This window comes from Podarcis gaigeae, assembly GCF_964106915.1.
Source record: "Podarcis gaigeae genome assembly, chromosome: 11".
NCBI classification, from domain to species: Eukaryota; Metazoa; Chordata; class Lepidosauria; order Squamata; family Lacertidae; genus Podarcis; species Podarcis gaigeae.
This window is the reverse complement of record NC_139687.1, coordinates 64,765,073-64,782,067: the sequence shown is the minus strand read 5'-3', so window position 1 is coordinate 64,782,067 and position 16,995 is coordinate 64,765,073. Positions and strand designations below refer to the sequence as shown.

Below are 16,995 nucleotides of genomic sequence, written 5' to 3'. Positions count from 1 at the left end.
CCGTGATATTTGAGGGAGCAGGCGGGACCCATGACTTACATCCTAGGAGCCGACACAACTCAAAACATGGTTGCTGTATGCAGGTTTTACTTGGTTTTTATCTTATATTTTGGAAATGTACATCCAGCTTTTTCCCCTTGAATTTTTTTTGGGGTGCCCAAGAGAGTGGGGCCCTAAGCTAGAGCTCGTTTGGCTTATACGTAAATCTGGCCCTGGAGGCAGTGAGGGCCTTGAATGGCTTTTTGTGGAGGAGCGGGCTCTCGAGGGCTGCGGCTCTGCTGCGTCAGATGATAATAATAAATAATAATAAATAATAATAATAATAATATATTTATACTTAGCAGTCATTTTCTCTCTTCTCTGTAAGATTTCAGAGTCAGTCTGCCTCTGTTGTGAGCAGTGTGTAATCTCAAACTGTTTGGAACCATGTTGTTTATGAAGAAGTTTATTTTCACTCAGTAAAGCTCTTATTCTTTAAAACTCTGCCTTATTAACTCTGCGCGTCAATACCCAACCCATCTGGCAGGGTTTCCCCAGCCACTCTGGGAGGCTCCCAACACAATATTATTATTCATAATAAAGCAATAAAATATCAAACACTAAAAACTTCCCATTTCTGTCAGAGGCAGAAATGCTTGCAAATTCCATTTGCTGAAAACCTCTGGAGGGGAGAAGGTTGTTCCTGTGCTGGGATCCTCCTTGGAGGGCTCCCCCCTTGGGGCAACTGGTTATCCGGAGCGAGAAGAGGGGGCTGGACCTATTGCCCGCCACCCCTTCCTATCCTGATCCGGCAAGCAGGCTCTTCCTACCTTAAGGAACCTCCAGCTCCAGAAGCAGTCTACCTGCAGATGAGGGCCACTGGGAAGGAGGGTCCCCTTGGGCCTGATCCAGCAGCTCTCCTTATGCGCCATCATTACACAGCCCAAGCCATGGGGAGGGGGGGTTGGTGGGGAGGAAATGAAAGTGGAAGCCGCCCCCCAAAACCCCCAGCCCTGGAAAGACCTGCTTTGAAGTGGGTGTCAAATCCTGCATCCCTTCGCAGCACTCTGGGGCCCCCTAAGTGGACCAGCCCTCCCCCCCCCGGGCCCCATAACTGAAAGGTTTTTTTAAGGGGCAGAGCCAGGTGGAGGCAGCAGCCCATGGGAGCAGAGAGCTGTACAGTTGGAAGGGGCCCTGAGGGTCATCTAGTCCAACCCCCCGGAGGAAAGGCTGGAAAGGAAGGAAAGGAAAGGAAGGCAGAGGAATTGTTTATAATAATAATAATAATAAATGATAAAATTTTATTTATATCCCGCCCTCCCCAGCCGAAGCCGGGCTCAGAGCGGCTAACAGTAAAATGATACAACATTCTAAAATCATTTCAGTATAAAATCAGTTGTATGCAACTAGGGCAGCAAGGACTTGGTTGGCCCCAAAATGGAAGCCACGGGAATTGCCAGCGAAAGAAGAGGGGCAGATGAAGATGACAGAATGCGCAGAACTGGCAAAGCTGACAGGAAGAATCCGAAACCAGCCGTGATCAAGCTTTCCAAAAAGGCAGTTGCAAAGAATTAACAACACCAGCAGGACTGACTGAAGAAGACTTGCAATGTTGATGATTCAGACCTTTTTATATTTATTTGAAAACGTAATAGTTGAAATGGATGAAATGTAAACAGGAAGAGGTACAAATGTGATGATACAGTGAAGAATTAAGCCAAGCTTCCTCAGCTTCAGCCCTCCAGATGTTTGGAGACTACAATCCCCATCATCCCTGACCACTGGTCCTGCTAGCTAGGGATCATGGGAGTTGTAGGCCAAAAACATTTGGTGGGCCGAGGTTGAGGAAGCCTGAATTAAGGCGTAACCACGAGGCAGGAGGGGAGTTGACCAGCTCATATGAGCAAAAAATAATGTGAAAAATAAGGATATATTTACATATTATAAAATGGAAACTCAATAAAATATTATATACCTTATATACTCAAGTATGACCAACTTTTTCAGCACATTTTTAATGCTGAAAAAGCCCGTCCTTGGCTTATACTCGAGGGAGGGTCCTTTTGGCTGCTCCTTCCTCTGCTGCTGCTGCTGCCAGCCTCTGGTGTGGTGAACCGGCTTATACTTGAGTCAATAAGTTTTCCCAGTTTCTTGTGGTAAAATTAGGTGCCTCGACTTATATGTGGGTCGGCTTATACTTGAGTATATACGGCATATAAAAAAGGAAAGGGCAGAGGAGGCAGGTTGTGTGCCCAGCCCACTGGGGTGGGGAGACAGGAGGACCCTGCTGTGTGTGTGGGGAAGGCCCCCCCCAACCCCGGGATGAGACCCCCGTGAGGAGGTGGGAAGCCACGGTGAGGTTTCTGTGTGTTGCCACTGTGCAGTTGCTTGGAGTCACAAGACTCTGTTTTGCATTCCAGAGATTTCAGACTGTTGGAAGTCTCACGGAAGACAGATGTGATGTTACGGTTTCCCGTTCCTTTGCTGTTCAGTTGGTTCTCTGCTTTCACAGAGAGCGCATGTATATTTCTTTTCTGTCTGCGTAGTTAGGAATAAATCTCTTTGCAATGTAGCTCATATTGTCTCGGCTCCTTCCCTGTCTGCTGGATACTCTGCCTAATGGGGGAACGTGCTTGGAGCCTCATCAAAGGCTCAGGTCGTTAATCATTGTCGGAGGAGATTCCAAAGGACTCACGAGGCCCAGCTGGGCAGAAAGTCAGCTTTATTCCATTGACGGGGAGGAGCGGGGCTCAGAAGCCCATGCGGGGTCTCTTGCGGGGCCCCTGGGAGCCCTGGGAGGAGGGGAGGGGGCGCTGGCTCCCGCGGCTGGAGGCCTGGCTGGCTGGCAGCTCGGCCGGGGTCTCGTCGGGCTCGTCAAAGATGGCCAGGTAGTTGCGGAGGGTCTGGCGGCGCTCCTTGGGGATCCCGCGGGTGGAGAGGGTCTGGGATGAGAGCAGCTGCGAGGACGAGGGGGAGCCCTGGGAAGCGTCACGGGGGCCTTGGGAGTCGGGCGGGGGGCCCTGGGAAGCAGTCGGGGAGCAGGGAACGGAGACGCGAGACTCGGGTGCCAGGCAGGGGGCTTTCACGGTGGCAGAGGCCAGAGAGTAGAGGCTTTCTGAGTCGGTGGGGGCCTCGCTGGGGGTTTGGCTGCTGGCTGCCCACCAGGAGGAGTCGCTGGCGTCCGACTGGTAGCTGGTGGTGGAGGTGAAGCTCCCCGAGAGGCTGGGGGTTCCCCGCGCCCTCTTGCGCCTCCGCCGCTGCTCCCTCAGCGCCCGCTGCTTCTGCACCTTGGTGGCGCCCAGCTTCTCCTGCCACCAGTCGGCCCAGCCGCCGGCCCAGGAGGCGGCCAGGCGCTGGCCCAGCTCCCCCGGGGGGCCCTCCTGCTCCAGCCCTGGGGGCGAGGGGGCCCTGCCAGCCGGCTCCCAGGGGCACACGGCCCGCTTCTCCCGCATGGCCTGGTGCAGGCGCTGCCGGGCCTCCACATAGGAGGGGGCCTGATCCCCGGCCGGCTCCCGCAGCTCCCGGCGAGCGAAGAGGCGGCTCTGGCTAAGGACGGCCGGCAGCCGCGCCCGGCCCTGGGCTGCCTCGGGGAGCCGCTTCCAGGCCTTCCGGAAGGCCCTGATCCAGCGCTGGTAAGCGGAGGGGGCAGCCACAGGGGGGGGGAGGGGTGCTGCGGGCGCGGCAGGCGGTGGAGGGGAGCCTTCGCAGGATCTGGTTGCTTCGTCAGGGCCTCGGGGGGCACCCTCCTCTTCCTCCTCCTGCGGGGCTTCGGGGGCCAGCTGTGGCCCCTCAGAGGCTCCTTCTTCCTCCTCGTCCTCCTCCTGGTGGAGCAAGGGCTGGTAGAAGAGATCGCCGGCCTCAGAGAGCTGGAAGACCAGCAGGGTCTGACTCTGGCCCTGCTGACCAAGGGCGGCTGCGATGCCTGAGGGTGGAAGAGAACCGTCAGTGGGGGGCCGCACTTGGTGGAGGAAAGAGGGCACGGCCAGAGAGTCCGGCCCCTCATTTCGAGGGGTCAGGAGAGCCCAGAAGTCACATGTTCAGTCACCAGATTTCACGCTGCCGTGATAGATATCCAACAAAGAATGGTCTATGCTACAACTGAATCCTAAACTGAAGGCCCATATTGTTGGATCTGCACTTCTGAAGCCCACCCCATACAGCTGTGTTGATCTTTTAATTTTTCTTATAAATTTGTACTCACCCTTATCTAGGCTTAATTAAGTTTTCTATGTATATGTTTAGAAAACTTAATTAAACATAGAAGACAGGAGTGCCTGGCGTGCTCTGGTCCACAGGGTCACGAAGAGTCGTACGTGACTAAACGACTCACCGACAACAACAATGTATATGTTTAAATCTACGTTTGGTTGTTGCTCCCTTTTATTTCATGATTATTCGCTTAGATTCATATTGTTATGCTATTTATTTATTTATATGTATTAATTATGCTGGTCTATGACTGTAATAAAGCAATAAAGTAAAAGTAAAGTAAAAGGGGTCAGGGCTGTGGAGCATCTTCTTTCACAAAAGAAGAGACGAAGAGTTTGGATTTGATATCCCGCCTTTCACTCCCTTTAAGGAGTCTCAAAGCGGCTGACCTTCTCCTTTCCCTTCCTCCCCCACAACAAACACTCTGTGAGGTGAGTGGGGCTGAGAGACTTCAGAGAAGGGTGACTGGCCCAAGGTGACCCAGCAGCTGCAGGTGGAGGAGAGGAGACCCGAACCTGGTTCCCCAGATTACGAGTCTACCACTCAAGCACTACACTACACAAATACATCTGTCCACACCACTCACAGAATCACAGAATCTTAAGACTTGGAAGGGCCCCCCAGGGTCATCTAGTCCAACCCCCGGCAATGCAGGGATCTCAACCAAATCACCCCGGGCATAAGGGCATCAAGCTCTGCTTAAAGACCTCCAGGGAAGGAGAGTCCAGCATCCTTGGCGGGAGACGAACATTGTAAGCAATTAACAACCCTAGCAGGGTTGTAAGAAGACTTGTAATGTTCATGATATGTACCCTCTTCCTATTAAAATCAGAGAAAGGGAAAACTAATAAATGCTAGGATGTAAAGATATAAATTGGGAAACCATGAAGCGGGAGAGAGGGAAGTAGATGCTAAGATGAGCATGTCAAAAGTAGGTTTAAATGGAAAAAAATAGAAAAGCAATAAAAATATTTTTTAAAAAACAAACAAACAGCTCCTATATTTCAAGAGCTAAATTACACTAGTCCAACATTTCAAAGCTGAATGGGAGATTGCTAATTAAAAGTACAGTGGTACCTCGGGTTAAGTACTTAATTCGTTCCGGAAGTCCGTTCTTAACCTGAAACTGTTCTTAACCTGAAGCACTTGGAGGTCTGTTCTCATCCTGAAGGAAAGTTCTTAACCCAAGGTACTATTTCTGGGTTGGCGGAGTCTGGAACCTGAAGCGTATGTAACCCGAGGTACCACTGTAATTCCCTGAGCTGTACAGTGGTTTTCAGTTGCCCTAAGCCCGGGAAACTTTTGACCCTGGTGGGGCCACCTCTCTCTTCTTGCTTGTGGGCTCTCTGAAAAGAATTCTCATTGGCTAATGAGACAGGATTTCCCCTCGCAAAAGCCATGCTGGTTCTGCTTCAAGCAAGGCTTGTTCTTCAACATACATGCTAATTCTCTCTTCAGCAATGCCTCCCACCATTTTCCTGGACATGGTCTCCTCTATGAAGTCCGCTCCTTTCGGTCGGATTTTGAAGGGACTGGTCGCACAGCTGCCCTTGCTCACCACTTGGGGGAGGGCGTGTGTCTAAGCTGCTTCCAGATCTGGCTCAAGCCCCCCCCCTTACGTACCTGCGGTGGGCAGGGCGAGACGCTGGCGCAGAGCCTCCTGCCGGATGGGCACTTGCACAGGGAAGCGGGGCAGGCTCTCGAGGATGGAAGGGACCTTCCGTGGGGGGCCCCAGAGCTGGCAAGGGGTGTCGGCGCCACCTGCGGAAAGAGGTGGGTCAGTCAGCCAGCCCACAACCGCATCTCCCAGCGCAGCCAACCCATTGTGACCCCCAAGGATTCATACCACCAGTAAAGCTCTGGAGCAGCAAGATCAGGCCAAAGGGGTGGGGTCACCCAATCTTGCATCACTGAAGTTGGGGGGCACCAGCAGACCTTGCCAGAGGGGGCTTTATAGTTTCAGTGCTGCATGGTGTCCTACTTAGGAGTGCGAGAGCATACCGTATTTTTTGCTCCATAAGACGCACCTATTTTTTTAGAGAGGGAATGCAAGAAAAAATATATTCTTTAAAGGGAGCGCTGAGCAGAGCCTGAATGCACCCCAGGCTCTGCTCAGCGCTCCCTTTCACGAGCCGCGCGTAGCGTGTGTGTGGCTCTTGGGGGCTTTTCCCTGAGGAGGGAGAAGGGACTGATGGGCTGCCCTTCTCCCTCCTGGGGAAAAGCCCCCAAGCACCGCGCGCACACTCCGTGTGGCTCTTTAAAGGGAGCATGGCTCTTGGGGGCTTTTCCGGGAGGTGGGGGAAGGGACTGAGGGGCTAAGCCAGAAGCTAGAACAGCAAGAGGGAGTGCTGCGCAGAAATCCCTCTCGCTGTTCTGGCTTCTGGAATAGCTGCGCAGCCTGCATTCACGCCATAAGACGCACACACATTTCCCCTTACTTTTTAGGAGGGAGAAAGTGTGTCTTATAGAGCAAAAAATACGGTAACGTCCTGGCCGCTGGATCAACTGGGATCTAGAAGCATTGCTGACCACAGGAGCATTGCCAGGACACCCTGGCCAGGGGCCAACTCCCCCCGCCCCAAATTTTGTCTCCTCTTTTAAAGCCATCGCCGTCCTTCTGCTTCTTTCAACAGCCCACTTCCGGGCAGGAGAGGCGTTTGGGCATCTCTGTTGTGCTTCCGCCACAAGCCCAAGGTCTCTGGTCAGCCACCACCCGCTCAGACCCCAGTAAGTGCATATGCCAATTGTGGGGCATTCTGGTCCACTCCCTGCACCCCCCAGCCCCTGCCTCACCCCCCCCCCACCTGTGTACTGCAGCAGCAAGAGTTCTTGGTCGTGGTGGGAGCCCAGGAGGAGCTTGTGGCTGCGCTGCGGAGCGAGGGCTGGGCTGAGGAGGCCGTAGATGGGTGGCCGCTGCATCATGTGCTCCCAGCTGAGGGCGGGCACCAGGGGGAAGCGTTCGTCCAGCACGTAGACCGAGAACTGCGGAAGGAGAGAACAACACTCACAGCACACAGACTCCTCAAACTGGAGAGCTGGGAGGGACCCCAAGGGTTTGAGGCTGAATCCTGACAAGACAGAAGTACTGTTTTGGGGGGACAGAAGGCGGGTGGGTGTGGAGGACTCCCTGGTCCTGAATGGGGCAACTGTGCCCCTCAAGGACCAGGTGCGCAGCCTGGGAGTCATTTTGGACTCACAGCTGTCCATGGAGGCGCAGGTCAATTCTGTATCCTGGGGAGCTCTCTACCAGCTCCACCTGGTACGCAGGCTGAGACCCTCCCTGCCCACAGACTGTCTCGCCAGAGTGGTGCATGCTCTGGTTATCTCTCGCTTGGACTACTGCCATGCGCTCTACATGGGGCTACCTTTGAAGGTGACCCAGAAACTGCAACTAATCCAGAATGCGGCAGCTAGACTGGTGACTGGTGACTGGGAGCAGCCGCCATGACCATGTAACACCGGTCCTGAAAGACCTACATTGGCTCCCAGTACGTTTTCGAGCACAATTCAAAGTGTTGGTGCTGACCTTGAAAGCCCTAAATGGCCTCGGACCAGTATACCTGAAGGAGTATCTCCACCCCCATCATTCTGCCCAGACACTGAGGTCCAGCTCCGAGGGACTTCTGGTGGTTCCCTCACAGCGAGAAGTGAGAATACAGGGAACCAGGCAGAGGGCCTTCTCAGTGGTGGTGCCCGCCCTGTGGAACACCCTCCCACCAGATGTCAAAGAGAACAACAACTACCAGACTTTTAGAAGACATCTGAAGGCAGCCCTGTTTAGGGAAGCTTTTAACGTTTGATGCATTACTGTATTTAAATATTTTGTTGGAAGCTGCCCAGAGTGGCTGGGGAAACCCAGCCAGATGGGCAAGGTATAAATAATAAATTATTATTACAGTATTTTTGTTGTAGTATTATTACTATTATTATTATTATCATCCTTCCAATAAAGTACAGCAAAAAAGTTGTCCAAATATAATGTTAACTTATTAATCCTCACAATAAATTTCAGAATTATCGGTCTATGTATTTCTAATAGTACAACCAAATCAGTAATTTTTGATCTAACTGTAAAAACTACTCTGAAATTTTATTATTCCAAAAATGAAACCTTCTTCTAACCCTAACCCCCCCCCTCCAGCTTGGGAAGTCCCAAAAGGACCCCTGTGCCCGTCTCTGGAGGATGAGGAAAGCCCTGGCACTCACCTGCGTGGCAACGAGGTGCTGGTAGGGCTCAGCCTGGCCCAGATACTTGGAGAGGACCACGCGCTCCCCCCGCTGGCAGTCGGCCTCGCCCCCCACCTTGAAGAGCTCCACGCGATGTTGAGAGGACACCTGGGGGAACCGAGAGGAGCAGCCTGAGCCCCGGAGAGCAGGGTCCCTTGGCGCCACCCCTGGGGGCTCCTCTCGTCCCCCGAACCTGCCTTGGGTGGGGCAGCAGCAGGAAGTGCGGAGCCCCCTTGCAGCATCTCCTCTCCCTGCCTCCACCCCCGGACCACCTCCCCCCCCCCGGAGTCTCACCCTCTGGTCAATTCCCACCAGGCCAGTACGGTCGGCAAAGCTGAGCACCCGCGGGTGGGCAGTAAACTCGCTCCATCGCCAAGGGGAAGGGTCCCGGAAGAAGAGGGTCTCACTGTCCTGGTGCAGCCGCTGGAGCCTGGCAAGAAGGAGAGGGCATGACGGACTGGCGCTTGGCTCAGCTCTTCTAGCGGGGGCAGAGTATGGCTCACCTGCACTCCATGCCAGCCTCAGGGTGCCAGCCCAACACAGCTCTGGGGGATATTCAGAGCCTGCTGGATCCGGCCAGTCCAGCATCCTGTTCTCAGAGGGGCCAGCTAGATGTTTGTGAGAAACCCACCAACACGATCCTCTTTTAAAGCCATCTCGGCTGGTGGCCATCTCTGCCTCCTGTGGCAGGGAGTTCCACAGTCTAACGATGGGCTGCATGAATCCCGAACTTTATCGCTGTATAAGACGCACCTTTCCCCTCCTAAAAAGTAAGGGGAAATGTGTGTGCATCTTATGGAGCGAATGCAGGCTGCACGGCTATCCCAGAGGCCAGAACAGGGAGAGGGAGAGCTGCGTAGCACTCCCTCTCACTGTTCTAGCTTCTGGCTTAGCGCCTCTGTCCCTTCCCCCACCTCCCAGAAAAGCCCCCAAGAGCCGTGCTCCCTTTAAAAAGCCGCACGGAGCGTGTGTGTGGCCCTTGGGGGCTTTTCCCTGAGGAGGAAGAAGGGCAGCCTGTCAGTGACGGGCTGCCGTTCTCCCTCCTCGGGGAAAAGCCTGCAAGCACCGCACACACGCTCCACATGGCTCTTTAAAGTGAGCGCTGAGCAGAGCCTGGGATGCATACAGGCTCTGCTCAGCGCTGCCTTTAAAGAATTTTTTTTTCTTGCTTTCCCCCTCTAAAAACTAGGTGCATCTTATGGTCAGGTGCGTCTTATGGCGTGAAAAATACGGTAACTTCCTTTTATCCCTCCTGAATCTTCCAGGAAGGGGCAGGAGAAGGGGCTGGCTTCTGGGACTGGGCCCAGGGTGGCTGCTGGCACGGGCCTCACCCCGTTGCATTGGGGGAAGGTCTCCCTTTCGAACGCCTCTGAGTCTGCAGATCAGAAGGGCACAACTGCATCCCCCGGGGCATCTCATTACATAGCCGGGTTCTTACAATACTCAAACCTGAAGCCCCAAATACGAAGGCTGAGTCGCTGACGACTCCAACACTTGACTCTCTTTCACTGGAGGTTTTTCAACAGGGGTCAAATGGCCAGCTGCCAGGACTTCTTTAGCTGAGATTCCTGCTTTGTGTGTGTGGGGGCTGGACTAGATGACCCCTGGGGAACCTTCCAACTCCACAATTTTTTTAAAAAACAGCCCTTTGTTTATTGGGAGAGAAAGTCACCCAAGGAATTTCAACATTCTCTGTTTTGCCTGTTTCGAGGGGGCAGAAATCGGAAGAAAGCTTTTCCAAAGTAACTTCTCATTCCCTTTCCTTTCCTTTCCTCACTCCAAAATGTCATCCTCAGGGGCTTTTGAACTCTCCCTTTGCCCCCCTCCCCTCCAGAGACAGGGCCAAGCATGTCTTCTCCCCCCCCCCATCCATCTTCATCTGCATACAAGACAAGGGGGGCCCTTATTAGCCCCCCCCCAAGTGCTCACCCTGTCTCCACATTCCAGACATAGAGAGCTCCGCTGTGCGTGCAGAAGGAGAGCTCGCCAGGCAGGTGGGGGCTGCAAGGGAGACAGGAGAGGCATCATGCCCAGCAGGGGAAGCAGAGACCCTCGCCCCCTCCCCAGACTTAGCTCCAGCCCCAGGGCTGCCCCACTGCAGCCTCTCAAGCCCCGTTCCATCTTCAAGTAGCAAGATTTACACCCCACTAGACTTGCTTGCAATAAAACTGCTAAGGAATATTAGAAGCATCAATTAAGATCAGTTAACCACGAGCAATAAAGAACATTTAAGGGATGGTTAGCATTAGCAATACACATAAAAAGGGGTTCTGCGGCCATCGGGGGGGGGGGGCTGGCTGGGACGCAGCACAGCAGGGCCTTCTCTGTGGTGGCACCCAGACACCCCTCCCCAGGAGATTCTCTGTGGGCTGGCAATACTTCTCTCTCTTCTTTCCAACAGTCTGATCTTTTAATGAATTTCACAACGTGGTGCTTCTTCGTTTAGATAAAAGGATAATGAATCCAGTGTTCTGGGCATGCAGAGAGGGCCAGGGGGGTGGTTGGGGGGGGGGACACACAGAACAGTCTCATGGCCCCGGGAAAGCTGAAGAGACCCCTTTGATGAGAAGTGTGGAGGTCAGGTGGGATTGCTATGAGGAATTATGAAAAATGGAGCACGCCATTGTGTCAGCCATGAAAGCATTGCTTTAACTGGGCTTGGTTCATTGACAATAATTTCTGATCAAATCCCACAAGCCTCTGCATCTCTGCCCATCTTCTCTACTGTTCCTTTTCTCTGCCTCACAGGCACGTATCAGCATTCTGACTGGTTGCTTCACCAGTAGCTTTGATGTAGTTTGTTAATCTTTAGGTAGATTTTAAGGGCCAGGAAGAGAGCTCACAACGAGATGGCAAATACTACCTGTCCTTCCTTTCCTGTTTACTGCTGTTTATGACCTCTGGGATTTGCTAAACGCATTCCTCCTTGATTCCTATTTTATTTACTCTGAACTATGTATGCATAGGACACGGGTGGCGCTGTGGGTTAAACCACAGAGCCTAGGACTTGCCGATCAGAAGGTCGGCGGTTCGAACCCACAACGGGGTGAGTTCCCTTTGCTCAGTCCCTGCTCCTGCCAACCTAGCAGTTCGAAAGCATGTCAGAGTGCAAGTAGATAAATAGGTACCGCTGCAGCAGAAAGGTAAACGGCATTTCCGTGTGCTGCTCTGGTTCGCCAGAAGCGGCTTAGTCCTGCTGGCCACATGACCCGGAAGCTGTATGCCGGCTCCCTCGGCCAGTAAAGCGAGATGAGCGCCACAACTCCAGAGTCGGCCACGACTGGACCTAATAGTTAGGAGTCCCTTTACCTCTACCTATGTATGCATGCTCAAGTAGGAAATAGTTTCTTTGCAGTTACAAGGATTTCTCTGATCTGACTTTGTCCCACCTGGGGATGTTTTTGAAATGCTCACAGGACATCTGATTGGTTCTGACAAGTGCTGTGCTAAACGTTCTTTTGTTAATAAAGGGGCCTGCGCCAGGGTGTGACGGATTATTATTCGCACTGCCTCCCAGAGCCTTGCTGGCCAAGCCTCATGTGCATTTTATTAATCAGGGTCCAATCCTTCCTTGCCTTTGGAACGCAACAAGAAGGGCCAGAGAGTCGAGGAGGCTGTACCCAAACATGACTTTGCCTCCACATCACAAGGGCAGGTTTTTTTAAAAATTAAAAGGTGGGCCAAGCCCCCGTTGTTTCCCTCTTACCTGACTGCGATGGAGGAGCAGGGGGTCTCTGTGCCAACCACCTGGAGCAGGATGGGGGCTCCTCCCAGCTTCATCTTCCATGCGCCGCAGTGGTAATCTGAGCGCACCCCAACAAAGTCTGTGCATGGGGGTGCAGAGCAGAGAGACCAGGCTTAGCACCCTCGGAATAATACTGGGGGAGAAAGGGCAGCGATTTCTGGAGGACGCCTCACTCACCAATGCCGTCCACCTGGGCGGCTGCCACCTGCTGGACCCGGCCGTTGAGCTCAAACTGGGCAGGGCGGCCGCGGGTTCGAGGCCTCAGGGAGCCGCTGGTGGTGGGCTTCAGAGCCACGTCTTGGAAGCCTGATGAAGGAGCAGCTAAGGAAGGGGTACGGGGGGCGGGTCTCGAGGGAGAGGAAGGAGAGGTCTGGCAGGGGGAGGGACACGACAAACAGGTGGGGTGGGGAGAGACCACCCAGAAAACCCACATGCAAGATCCACAGAAGAGTATAGGGTCAGGTTCAAGGTGCTGGTCTTGACCTTTAAAGCCCTTTGTGGCTTAGGGCCCTGGTATCAACGGGACAGCCTCTCCTGGTCTGCCCCGCGGAGGCCCTTAAGGTCCATGAATAACCATAGTTTAGAGGTCCTGGGCCCTAAGGAAGTCAGACTATCCTGCACCAGGGTCTTCTCAGTGATGGCTCCGACCTGGTGGAATGCTCTGTCCCAGGAGACTAGGGCCCTGCAGGATTTAACCTTCTTCCGTCGGGCCTTTAAGACAGAGCTATTCTGCCTGGCCTTTAATTTGAATTCAGCCTGATCTTTTATTCCCCTTCTTTCCCTCCTCCTCCCCTTTTATGAAGATCACCCACTCTGAGACCCCACAGCTAATTCTCCCCTGGTCTCCTCACTGTCCCAAGTAGGACCAATTCAGCCAGCTAGCCCTGGGGATTATCTAATTGATTTTTGAATTTTATTGTTATTCATGTCTTTATACCATATTTTATGCTACTTTTATAATTGTTTTAAATTTGTTGTTAGCCGCCCTGAGCCCGGTTTTTGAACTGGGAAGGGTGGGGTATAAATAAAAGTTTATTATTATTTATTATTATAAGAAAGGTCAGAGCCCCAGAGCTCTCCCTCGCCAGCCAGCTGCAACCAAGCGCCTCTTGCCCACGGAAAAGGATACAGAGCTGGTTCATGGCCTCCCCAGAGGGGTACACCAGGCAGCCCCTGGAGGACGGCCCCCCACTGCCCTCTCTGGGCAGCCAGGCCAAGGCCCCCCCGGTTGGGGTCTCGTCGAAGGAAAGGCGCCTCCACTGCTCCGCCAGGTCCTCGTGCAGCCAGTCGGCCATCAGCTCCAGGGGCAGCTCAAAGAGCCAGTCCCGGCACAGGCGCATGATGCTCTTGCCCCCAAAGAAGCTGCAGCTGTGGGGTGCAATAGGAATTTTGAGGTCTTAGATATATGTGAAATGTTCATAAGTGTGCCAACCGAGCACGTACATAGGTCAGCACAGGAAGACTGACCTGGAACCATTTTTGATTCCCCAACTGTCCCAAACTGACCAAATGCTTTCTCTGCAAGGTCAAAGGAAAATGGAAAAGCCTCCCCATTGTCTTTTCCTTCACAAATCCTGTCTTAAGGGCACATTTAAGATATGAATAGGGTGTGAGCCTGTGACCTGGCTCAGGAACTAAGTATTTATCATTACAAAAGACTGGCCAGGCTACCCAGGCAATCCAATCAAGTAACCTGCCAGACAGAAGATAAACAAGGACAGGAGGAAAAAAAAACATTCAAATTTATGTTTAGACCGCCTTTTCTGTGATGCATGTATGATGTTTCCGGGGGTGGTCTTGATCTAAAAAGTTAAAGGTAAAGGGTTGCGGCGTTCATCTTGCTTTACTGGCCGAGGGAGCCGGTGTACAGCTTCCGGGTCATGTGGCCAGCAGGACTAAGCCGCTTCTGGCGAACCAGAGCAGCGCACGGAAACGCCGTTTACCTTCCTGCCGGAGCGGTACCTATTTATCTACTTGCACTTTGACATGCTTTCGAATTGCTAGGTTGGCAGGAGCAGGGACCGAGCAACGGGAGCTCACCCCGTCGCGGGGATTCGAACCGCCGACCTTCTGATTGGCAAGCCCTAGGCTCTGTGGTTTAACCCACAGTGCCAGCCCCAAGACCCGTCTGCCCCGCTTTTGCCCCCCACCCTGACCAAGGCGAGTCACTCACCTCACGGCATCAGGGGCATCGATGTGCTTCAGCAGGTGGCTCACCCGGCAGACGTTGCGCCGCTTTTTCCTCTGCAGGGGATGGAAGCAGCCAAGAGGGTCAGGCGCAGCCCCAAGAAAGAGTCTCACTCTCCCCCCCCCCTTCAGGCTGGCCTACCTGGCAGGGCTGTGGGGAGAGTTTGAGGATGCACAGCAGAACTTGCTGCTGCTCCTCCTGACGGAGGAGAAGAGAGGGGCAGCCAGGAGGGAACGGAAGAGAACGGGGAGACCAAGCATGCCTCAAGTCACGACGGCACTGCAGTCTAGTGGTTAGAGTGTCAGACTGAGAGACCAGGGTTCGAATCCCCCTTTTGGACATGAAGCTAAGGAACCTTAGGCCAGTCAGCGCCTCTGGGCCCAGGCCAACCCAGCTCACTGGGTTATTGTTGGGGGGATTAAAAGAGGAGGGGGAGATCCATAATAATAATAATAATAATAATAATAATAATAATAATAATATTTTATTTATATCCCGCCCTCCCCAGCCAAAGCTCAGCCGGGCTAACAACAGTAAAATAATACAGCATCTAAAATCAATTCATTCTAAAATCAGTTCAAATCAAATTAATGGCAACTATTGGGCTAGAGTTCTGTGGGGATTACCATGTATTAAAAGTCACAGATAGGTAGCCGTGTTGGTCTGCCATAGTCAAAACAAAACAAAATTCCTTCCAGTAGCACCTTAAAGACTAACTAAGTCAGTTCTTGGTATGAGCTTTCGTGTGCATGCACACTTCTTCAGATACACACCGACCTGAATCATATACGGGGGTGTATATTCTTCAGTGTATCTGAAGAAGTGTGCATGCACACGAAAGCTTATACCAAGAACTGACTTAGTTGGTCTTTAAGGTGCTACTGGCATGTATTAAAAGGTGGGCTATCAATGAAACAAACAAACAAACAAAGAAACAAACTCCCCGCCTGAAGGAGGCTCCTCCCTCCACCAGCATCCCTTTGCTCTGCCCCACACCAGAGGGGCAGGACCCAACTCTCTGGGCAGCGACAAGGGAGAGCCACTCACCTGGACTGGCACATCTGCCAGGTGGAAGTTGTCCTGGAGGAGCTGCCCCATGGTGCCAAAGGCCACGTCAGGATAGTCCACAAAGAAGGCGCCCAGCTGCGGGAGCAGAGAGGGGACAGGCTGGGCCTTTGCCCGGGGTCTCACCCCCACAGATGCCCTCCAACACCCCCCTCCAGTGGCCCCCTCTTGACTACCTGATCTGGGAAGCCCAGGGCAGCCTGAGCGCCAGAGTTGGTGGCTTCCGAGGAGCGCAGCATCAGGCCCTGCAAAAGGATGTCTTGGGGAGTCACGGGGGGCACCCTGCAGCCTGGGAGAGAAGGAGAGTCTGTCTGCCACCGGCACAGCAGGCGCCTCTTGGGCACAGGCTGAGCCCCAATGTCTCCAGGCAGAGGCTTCTGCCTGACACCCCAGAAGGCAAACGGCCAGTTCACAGGAGCCTGCCGGGTGACTCCAAAGGAAGCAGCTGCCAGCAGGGCATGGCTAAACTGTGGAACTCCCTCCCACCGGAGGCAGGGATGGCCACATCCTGGAGGGCTTGAGAAGAGGACTGGATAAATTCCAGGAGGAGGAGGAGAGGCTCTTGGCGGCCCCAATGGCTCCGCTCTCCCTCCAGAGGCAGCAAAGCCCAGCGGAGGGGAGAGTTGTGCCTGTCTTCTGCCCCCTGGTTTCCCTGGGCATCAGCTTGGCCCCTGGGAGAAGAGGGTCCCGAAACAGGACGGCCGCTCTGGCCTGATCCAGCAGCCAGGGTCTTCCGATGCTCTTCGGGAGCCTCCAGGCCGAGAGGCAGTCTATCTCAGTTCTTTGCCCACGGTGCCACCAGGATGCTGGACTAGACGGGGGGGGTGGCCTCCCCCGCGGGCTATTCTGACCTAGGGCCAGGGGGTTGCCACTGAAATGACCTGCGTGCCCCGTGGCGTGTGATCTGTTCACCTGCCCACCCCCTATATGATTCAGGTCGGCGCCCCGACGGGCTCCCGCGTTCTCCTGCCCGAGGGGCGCTCACCCACCGGCCGTGGGCGGCGTCAGGGGCAGCGGGGCGGCTTCGCTGGGCGTCCATCTCTCTCCGACGGCCTTCGGGAGGCGGCGGGGGACGAAGCGCGGCGGGTCCTGCGGGGCAAAGAGAAGGGGGGGCCGTTGGTGGCGAGGGGGAGGGGGGTCCCACTGCCCACCCCCGGCGGCAGCCAGAGGGAAGGAAGGCAGGGCGCCCTCTGCCCCTCCCCCTCACCTGCCCGGGCGCCGCGGGGTCGGGCAGCACCTGCCCGTAGCAGCCCCACCCGGCCACCAGCGGGCTGGCCCGGGAGGCGCTGCGCCGGCGGCTGGGCGGCCCCGCCTGGAAGTAGCCCGGGAAGAGGGCGCGCGGGAAGGCGGACGCCGCCGCCGCCGCCGCCGCCGCCATCGGGGATCGAACTCGCGGCGCCGGGGGAGGCGAAGGCGGAGGGAGCCGAAGAGCCGAGCGCGCTCGCAGACCACGGGGCGCGCCAGGCGGAAGGAGCGGCCACGGAGGCGGGAGGGCCGCCGGCTCCCCCTAGCGGCCGGAGGGCGCCGCCGGGAAACGCGTCGCTGCTGGGGGAGGCGATTTGTATATTTCACATACAGTAGA

The 16,995-nt window shown here is 54.5% G+C and overlaps 1 protein-coding gene across 2 annotated transcripts; it reads right to left on the bottom strand.

The window, feature by feature from the left end:
- Nucleotides 1-2,677: 2,677 nt before the first annotated feature.
- Nucleotides 2,678-16,494, bottom strand: TAF1C (TATA-box binding protein associated factor, RNA polymerase I subunit C). Of its 2 annotated transcripts, XM_083702666.1 has the most exons (13): nt 16,403-16,494; nt 15,590-15,702; nt 15,396-15,491; nt 14,334-14,404; nt 13,290-13,528; nt 12,338-12,466; nt 12,122-12,239; nt 10,345-10,416; nt 8,710-8,845; nt 8,395-8,523; nt 6,993-7,170; nt 5,812-5,949; nt 2,678-3,901 (listed from the first exon to the last, which is right to left on the bottom strand). In XM_083702666.1, the coding sequence occupies exons 2-13, from the start codon at nt 15,650-15,652 to the stop codon at nt 2,730-2,732; spliced, it is 2,541 nt and encodes an 846-aa protein (XP_083558792.1). In that variant the 5' UTR covers nt 15,653-15,702; nt 16,403-16,494; the 3' UTR covers nt 2,678-2,729. The 2 variants fall into 2 exon arrangements, with proteins under 2 accessions (XP_083558792.1, XP_083558793.1); XM_083702667.1 differs by lacking the exon at nt 10,345-10,416.
- Between the last annotated feature and the right edge of the window lie 501 nt (nt 16,495-16,995).